The sequence below is a fragment of the Thermobia domestica genome, chromosome 5, assembly GCF_964235325.1.
Source record: "Thermobia domestica chromosome 5, izTheDome1.hap1.1, whole genome shotgun sequence".
Taxonomy (NCBI): Eukaryota; Metazoa; Arthropoda; class Insecta; order Zygentoma; family Lepismatidae; genus Thermobia; species Thermobia domestica.
Genome location: NC_137458.1, coordinates 123434895 through 123444239, shown reverse-complemented (window position 1 = coordinate 123444239; position 9345 = coordinate 123434895). Strand labels below are relative to the sequence as shown.

The following is a 9345-nucleotide window of genomic DNA, read 5'->3' as shown; positions in this document are numbered from 1 at the left end:
CTTTTCAATTTGAGGGAAGAATTGTACAAAATGGAAAATGGTACGTGTCTAAATTTAGCCCCGTACGCATCTCAAATACTAAAAAAAGTTTCACATGGTTAATGCTTCCTTAGTGCCCATTAGTACACTAAACTCTAACTTTAGTGCTTTGATTCACCTCTATATTAGTGAATATCATTTGCGAGAATCAATTGATTTTTTTCGAATTCTACAATTATTGTCCTAGAAAGGTGATATAGACGTCGAAAGTTAGTGCATCGATATTGCTTCACAAAACACGAAGCATTAGTGTCAGCGCTAGTATAGTTTAAGAGTTATAAGTGAATAACCTACTCTGTGATAAATTTAATTTTAGTGAATTTTACAATAATTGTCCCACAAAGGTGGAATAAATTTCAAAGATTAGTGCATTTTAGTGGTCCGAAAGACACTAAGCATTAACGTTACTGCTATCGTAGTTTAGGAGTTAAAAATGAATAACTCGGGGGGTACTTTAAATCTTTAAATTTTATACAATTTTACGCTAACTGTATGACAGAAATTGGACAAAACCAGCGGTTAGTGCTCCGCTGACTAAGCACTAATGTTAGTGTTATTATAATTTAAGTGTTATTAACGAATAACACGCACGAGGCTAAATTTAAATTTATCGAATTTTACAACAATTGTCCATCAAAAGGTAGGATAATCGCTAAAGGTTCGTGCTGTTTTAGTGCTCCAGAAAATACTAAGCACTGACGATAGTGCTACCGTAGTTTTACAACGATAACGTTGTATATAGTATTTGCAATCTGTGCCAGCTTATAAAAAGGGGATCAGAGACGAATTATTGGAGCAGTATTATGTATAAAGAAAAGAAAGACACACAGAGATGTCGAGAGATTATTTTGTAATCGTTAACTACAGTCGGCGAGAACTATCTTGGCAGTGACGTCAACGCTCTCAGTTGCAAGGCTACCAACTTAACGCTATTCACAAATAGTGCTTAGATGGTACTCTGAACGCTTCGCACGTCATGTCGTAACTACAGTTTAAAATAATGCTGGTAGCGAACTAGAGAGAAGTTAGATAACAATGTATTTGAATAATACTAGCATATATATATGCATTGTTACGACAAAGAAAGAAAAAATAAGATTAGACCCTATATTTATGTCGTCGAACGACAATATCTTTCCTTTCAAAAAGCAGTTTTCTATTTCCAATAGAATTTTTTTAAAACTTAAATCCCAACATGCACAGTATTTGTTGTAATGCCCTTTGAACCTTTGAAATCAATGCTTTTCTTAAGTTCGCACAATAATTTATTTAAGGTGGCGACAATGCCTTCAGCATAGAGATTGTGAATTTTCCTACGAACTACTACTTCATCGAAAGAATCTAAATTTGTTTGTCTTTTCTGTGTATTTGGCCTCGCTTTACAGGGTGTTACGACGGGTTGTCCAGACTTTACTCCTTCTCTTTCATAATTCGCCACACGGATCTCTCACTGACACATGTTGCTCGGGAGGTTTCATGAACACTGTCAGATTTATTATTGTTTGCTGCAAGAAGAGTTGTAAACATTAAAAACAATGTCTCCTGCATCACAATGCAACGGCTTGCCTTTCTTTAAGGTATTATCACCCATTCTTATACACAAAATTTCGAGAACGAGAATAAAACAAAGGATTGACAACTTTCACCAGTCAGCACAGACTGTACAGCCCTACACAAAGAAAACACGCGCTTTTCAGTTCATTTCAATTCGCTTTTGTTTTTTAATTTGCTTGTGTGTTTTTCCTGGAAGTGCTGTTCTTATGTCCTGTTGGTAAATGCTATACTTTTTGAATCTACATTCACTAACCCCCACGCTCTGTTTCCGCGACCAGGAAACACGTTCACATATCATCCTCTAACTCAAGAACCGTGATAGGTAAAGGGATGGGAGTTTCTTTAAAATAAACTTTGGACTTCCCTTCCCATTTCGTCCACAGCATGTTTGTGTCTATCTTCAATAGAACGAAAGTTTGTAGCATGTTGAAATCTGAGTGTTGTTAGAACAGAATAAACATAAATGGCTATCATTTAAAATTATTTTCCACATACTTATAGTATTAAATTTAAATATAAAATAACCATGTTGTTCATGAAAGTTATATAAATATAATATCAAAAAATGTAGCATTTATGTCTCCTCGAACTCCAGTTATCGTTATACAAAGATGACAAGTATATTTATCAAAAACGAGCCTCCCATTTCGGTTCATTTCCTTTGGCTTTTCTGTTGTAGAAAACGGAGCGTGCTTTAAGTTGGTATTTGTGTTCGCGCATTTTCTCTTTCCTGAGATTGGACGTTGAATTGAACGAAGCGTCTGCTTTAACCAGTGGGATAGCATTTGAGCAAGAGCCAAGTCTACGTCACTGCCAGGATAATTCTCGGGCACTGTAGAAAAAGAGTTGTTGCTATGGAAACGTAGTAAATAAGTGTGTGTATGTATGTATGTAGACATCTTGTTAAATATGCATAAAGTTGATTATGTACGCTTCTCATGGTTGAATATTAAAAATCAGCTAAGAAAGTGATAAAACGTATGAATTATTTTGAAGATTACTAAAATTGAATTTACGAACCACCTTCTAGTTTAAAATTTAACAGCGAAAAACTCGGATGGAACTCAATTAAATTTTATCGAATTTTACACTAATTGTGTAAAACTTGAAAAACCTGAAGTTAGCCCCGCTCGAGTTATTTGTTAAAACTCTTAAACTGTGATGGCACTAACGCTAAGTGATTATTGTTTCATGGAGTAGTAACAGTGCACTAATCTTCGGTGGTTATCTTACCTTTGTGGGACAATTAGTGTGAAATTCGATAAATTCAAATTCAATCCTATTCGGATTATTCATAAAAGCACTAACGACAATGCTTAGTGTTTTATAAAGCTCTAGCAATGCAGTAAGCGCTTGTGTTTGTCCCACTTTTGTGGGACAATTAGTGTAAAATTGTTTAAGTTGAAAAATCTAAAGTTAGACCAGGTTGAGTTATTCATTAATAAGTCCTAAAATATGATAGCACTAACGTTAGTACTTATTATTTTTAGAAGCGTTAAGGATGCACTAACCTTTAGCGTTTGTTCTACCTTTGTGACAAAATTAGTGTTAATTCGATAATTTTAAATTCAATCTCGTCCGAGTTATTAATTATTAATTCCCAAACTACGATTTCACTAACGTTAGAACTAAGGTAGCATTAACGTTAGAGCTTTTTGGAGTATTAACAATGTACTAACCTTTGACGTTTATTCCACCTTTGTGAGACAATTATTGTAAACTTCGATAAATTTAAATTTAGCACCGTCTGTGTTATTCACTAATAACTCCTAAACTATGACATCACTCAGTGTTTTAGAGAGCTGTATTAATGCCTTAACCACTGGTGTTAGTCCTACTTTTGTGGCATAATTATTAAAAAAATATGTAAAAGGTGAAAAATCTAAAGTTACCCCCGCCCGAATTATTCATTAGTAACTTCTAAAGTATGATAGTACTAACGTTAGTGTTTAGTGAACTAATGTGCAATAACGAAGCACTAAACATCTAAATAGTTTTAGTAGCACTTGAGAAGCGTGCGGGGCTAAATTTAGACACAGCACTTTTCATTTTGTAAAATTCTCCCAACTATAAAAGCACTAATAACCAAATATAGTGTAATGGTTATAGTATAGTGTAGGGTTAGGAGCTCTTATTGCAGAACGTTAGAGTTGGTGCACCAAGAAGCACAAATGATGCACTAACGATTGCACTAGAAGAGATCATTAGTGCTTTTGAATTCGGTGGTAATTTGACGAAATGAAAAATTCCCCATGCATTTTTTATAGGAGTTTCGTGACTTATAATTAGCTATATCTACACTAATAGTGAAGCACTAACAAAATTATTAGTATTTTCTAGAAGCACTAACGAATGGCACTAATCTTTTCGTTAGCCCTTAAAGTGGGACGGCCAAGTTCACGCTAGTCCCAAAGGGTTTTTTACTTGTTCCTATACTAATGAAGCACTAACGTTAGGGTTGGGGCACTAAGAAGCACTAGCGATGCACTAACGATTGCACGATTGCACTTACAATTGGCTATATCTACACTAATAGTGAAGCACTAACGAAACTACTAGTATTTTCTAGAAGCACTAACGATACACTAACCAATGACACTAATCTTTTCGTTAGTGCTCAAAGTGAGGGGTAAGTTCACGCTAGGCCCAAAGGGTTTTTACTTGTACTTCCTACACTAATGAAGCACTAACTTTAGAGTTGGGGCACTAACAAGCACTAATGATACACTAACGATTGCACTGAAAGAGATCATTAGTGTTTTGAATTCGGCGGTAATTCGACGCAATGAAAAATTTCCTCATGCATTTCTTGAGCGCAAGAGTCTTGGTCTTGCAGTTTTTGCAAGAGTCTTGGTCTTGCAGTTTTTGCAAGAGTCTTGCATGCAAGGCCAAGACCAAGACCAAGACCAAAACCAAAACGAAGACCAGGAATCCCGGTGCAAGACCAAGACCAAGACCAAGGGGTGCAAGTCCAAGACTAAGACCAAGATCATACCTGCAAGACCAAGACCAAAACTCTTGCGCAAGAGCCTTGCATAAACCGGTACTACTTAATTTTTTTATAGAATGAAAAAAAGGGGGAAAAGATTATTATTACATCTTTTACTTGGATTTCTTGGCTTCAGTAAAAATGCTACTGGAGTAAATGGGTTTCCAGTAGTTTATGGAATCCGTGTAGTCGACCTGCCCTGTAGCACATAGCTGCAGTATGTCGTTTTCTGAATTGGTTGTTCGCGTTTTCTGTAGATATTGCTCGTTTTCAAGCCCCACAGGTGTGAATTTTCTCGTATTTCCGTTTCATCCTGCTTTCTTCATTCCACCATTTCAGTCATTTCTCATCATCACTGTCTCCTTTAGCCTTGGTACATAATCGTGGGACGTTAAACTAGATACTTAATTTCCTTTCAAAGAATATTAGTGGTGTTCTTCTTCCAAAACTAAAGAGAAATGTAGTATTGAACATCGGTAATTTCGTACACCATAGGTGTCGACTATATGGGTATGGCCTTGGTTCCAAGACTCAAGTATCCGTTGGAAATTTTTAGTGTGTGCTCATAAAATTAATATCGAAATAACATTTTCATGACACTGACAAAAACTTAGTGCATTTGACCGCAAGTTTGATTTCATGGGTGGATGCTTATACATTGAATAATTGTTTATCCAGTGGCGTATTTAGGGGGGGGCTTCCGGGCTTAAGCCCCCCCCCCGAAATCTTACTTACTATAGTAAAGTATATGAAATATCTTGCAGAATTTTCACATTTTCAGGCAAAGCCCTCCCCGAAAGTTAGCAAAGCCCCCCCCCCCGAAACAAAATCGTAAATACGCCACTGTGTTTATCAATATAACTTTTAGCCTCCTTAGGTATACGGTATACGGCACATCGAGGATTGAGCGATATAACATTATACTATAACAATAAATCTATATTATAGAATTAAAAATGACTATGATCGTGACTGCTAATCTCTTGAACCACCTGACCGATCTAAATCAAATTTTCAACGTAGGTGAGGTTTGAGCCTTGGATGTTTTCATCATTTCACTTTGACGGTAAAACTTAGGTGAGGGAAGAAGGTGGAGTTATAAAATAAATAAAAGTTAATAACTCTTGAACCAAACGACCAATCTTGATCAAATTTTCAACATAGATGAAGTTCAGACCTGGAACGACTTTTATCATTTTACTGTGATGGTGCAGCTTAGGGGAGGGAGAAGAAGGACATAAATAAAAGATAAAAATAAAATTATAAGTGACTGTCTTTGTGACTTCATCACTCTTGAACCTGCTGATCGATATAAATCAAATTTTCAAGATAGATGAGGTTAAGACTTAAGGTGGTTTTTATCATACCACTTTGACAGTAGAACTTAGGAGAGGGGGAATGGAAATGTACAAAAATAAAATTTAATAACTCTTGAAGCGCCCGACTGATTTTGATCACATTTTCAACATAGATGAGGTTCGAACCTGAGATGGTTTCTGTCATATCACTTTGACGGTGCAACTTAGGGGAGGGGGAGGGGAGAGATATTTAAAACTGATCGAAAATGACCGTTATTAAGTGACATCTATAGTTTTGGGGATCGATGAGATAATCAGTGACACTTCCGATGCTGTTTAAATCCAAATTCAGCCCCGTAGCATGGCGGAGGGAGGGGAAGATATACAAAAATGATCGAAAATGACCAACGTTAGTGTCGAATCCATTGTTTTCGAGGTCATTGAGTTGAATACTGACACTTCCCATACCGTTTATGACCAAATTCAGACCCGTAACTTGGGGGAGGGGGAGATACAAAAAATGATAAAAAATAACCAAATATTAGTGTCGAATTCATAAGTTTCGGCGTCGCTAAGGTGAACAGTGATACTTCCGATTCCGTTTAAATGCAAATTCAGCATCGCAACTTGGGGAGGGGGAGGAAGGAGATATATAAATATTATTGAAAATGAGCATTATCAATGTCGAACTCATGGTTTTCGAGATCATTGAGATGAACAGTGATACTTCCGATGCCGTGCCTCGGAACATGGAAAAGGAGGAGATATATAAATTTGTAAAGGTTCGTGCTCTTTTAGTGCTCAAAAAAATACTAAGCACTGACGATAGTGCTATCATAGTTTAGGAGTTACAAGTGAATAACTCGAACGGAGCTCAATTAAAATTTATCGAATTTTACACTAATTGTGTAAAACTTGAAAAACCTCAAGTTAGCCCCGCTCGAGTTATTTGTTAAAACTCTTAAACTGTGATGGCACTGACGCTAAGTGATTATTGTTTCATGGAGTAGTAACAGTGCACTAATCTTCGGTGGTTATCTTACCTTTGTGGGACAATTAGTGTGAAATTCGATAAATTCAAATTCAATCCTATTCGGATTATTCATGAAAGCACTAACGACAATGCTTAGTGTTTTATAAAGCTCTAGCAATGCAGTAAGCGCTTGTGTTTGTCCCACTTTTGTGGGACAATTAGTGTAAAATTGTTTAAGTTGAAAAATCTAAAGTTAGACCAGGTTGAGTTATTCATTAATGAATCCCAAAATATGATAGCACTAACGTTAATACTCATTGTTTTTTGAAGCGTTAAGGATGCACTAACCTTTAGCGTTTGTTCTACCTTTGTGACAAAATTAGTGTAAATTTGATAATTTTAAATTCAATCTCGTCCGAGTTATTAATTAATAATTCCCAAACTACGATTTCACTAACTTTAGAGCTAAGGTAGCATTAACGTTAGAGCTTTTTGGAGTATTAACAATGTACTAACCTTTGACGTTTATTCCACCTTTGTGAGACAATTATTGTAAACTTCGATAAATTTAAATTTAGCACCGATAAATTTAAATTTAAAATGTGAGTTTTAAGTGAGCATTAAAAATAACTAAATTTATGTTTCAGTGTTTTGAAAATTTCGCTCTTAAATAGGAAAAGGGGTGAGGGAGCAATTTTTATTGTACAAATGTCGATTTCTTACTGTGAAACTACCATATGTGAGGATTCACTCAAGTTAGAAGAATGGAATTTGATATTTAAATTCTTTATTAAAAATAAGAGAATAAGTTCACAAAAACTTTATGAGTATTCGCTTAATTTGGAGGTAAGAACTCTGGTACATGAACTTCTAACTGCAATTAATCATAAACGTGTTTCAGCCTTTTCAAAATTTCGGCTCCTAAAGGGGACTATCCCGGCCAAGCAAGTTTGTGATGGACAACATTATGTCCGTGGGTTACTTCCGTTTCCTTTCATATTATTCCACCATTTTTTCCATCATTTACTTGCCTTAATCATCGTCTCACTTAGACTAAATGACATAATCTTGGCTTGTTAAACTGAAAGATGAAAGGTTCGCAATTCCCAGCCTTAAAATTTTCGATTTTTTGCTCAGAATATGCTTAGTGTAAGTATTCGCTTAAATTGGAGGCGAGGAATTCGAGATATAAACAAATAATCAAATAAGGTATTGCAACGTTTTCGAAATTCCGCTTTTAAACGGGAAAAGAGGGACAACTTTTACAATATTCAAATTTTAGGTATTACATTCACTGCAACCTTATTCCTCCTACGAGGGTAGGCTGGAAAATTCATGAAATCACCAAGAAGAAATAAAAATTGAAACATGTCATTGAAGTCATTAGAAAGGTCATATATTGTGAACTTCTTATCCCGTATATGATCATTTTATCATTATTTCCTTTGTTACAGGTTCTCTAAGAAGATATGGTGGAGGATCTAAGGAAATTCGAGAAGAATGAGCTTCGCAGTGTCATCGTTTTTTTTTTTTTTTTGTGCTGCAAGAAAAAATGAAATCTTTGAGTTTTACGTCGCACGGTTAGGCTAAAGGAGACGGTGATTATGAGAAATTAATGAAATGGTGGAATGAAGAAAGTGAGAGGAAACGGGAGAACCCCGAGAAAACCTACGCACACGGTGTTTGTCCACCACAAGGTTCACTTGGCGGGGGCTGGGATCGAACCCGGGACCCTAAGCACCAGAGGTGAACGCTCTACCACTAGCCACCGCGGCCCCCCTTGCTGCAAGAGAAATCCTCTATGGAAATTCATAAAACTTTGCAGGATACTTTGGTCAAACACGCTCCTGGATATACAACAGTAGCGAAGTGGGTGAGGCGTTTTAAGACTGGTCATCTTGAGACTAAAGATGAACCTCGCTCAGGCAGGCCTCCAAGTGCAGTGACCACGGAAAACATCGACAAATTACATGACATGATCATGGAGGATAGACGCATATCGATCAAAACCATTGCTGCGTGTGTGGGGATATCGCGTGAGCGTGTGGGTGTCATAATAGCAGAATATTTGGACATGCGGAAGGTCAGTACCAAATGGATCCCAAACTGTTTGAATGCTGACCAGAAGAGAACACGGGTGCAGATGTCACAGGAAATTTTTCAAAAGTTTCAAAACCCTGGTGAGTTCTTGCACAGTCTGGTGACAGTAGATGAAACATTGCTGCACTACTATGATCCAAAGACTAAACAGCAATCCATGGAGTAGCGCCACAGCGGATCTCCCGACCAAAGAAGTTCTGAAGGCAAAGATCAGCTGGGAAGGTGCTTGCATCGGTGTTTTGGGATAAGAACGGTGTCATCCTTATCAAATATCTTAAAAAGGACGAAACCATCAATGTTGGGGTTTATTCCAATTATTTGATTGAGCTGAAGGATGCTCTGAAAAAAAAAAAACGTCGGGGAAAAGTGAGCAGTGGTGTTCAGTTTCTCCA

At 36.7% G+C, this 9345-nt stretch overlaps 1 protein-coding gene across 1 annotated transcript; it reads left to right on the top strand.

Moving 5' to 3' along the window:
* The first annotated feature begins 8654 nt into the window (after nucleotides 1-8654).
* On the top strand, nucleotides 8655-9119 carry LOC145685233 (protein GVQW3-like). Its single transcript, XM_081757594.1, has one exon. It carries the CDS (start codon nucleotides 8655-8657, stop codon nucleotides 9117-9119), a length of 465 nt encoding a protein of 154 aa, XP_081613720.1.
* The last annotated feature ends 226 nt before the right edge of the window (nucleotides 9120-9345 follow it).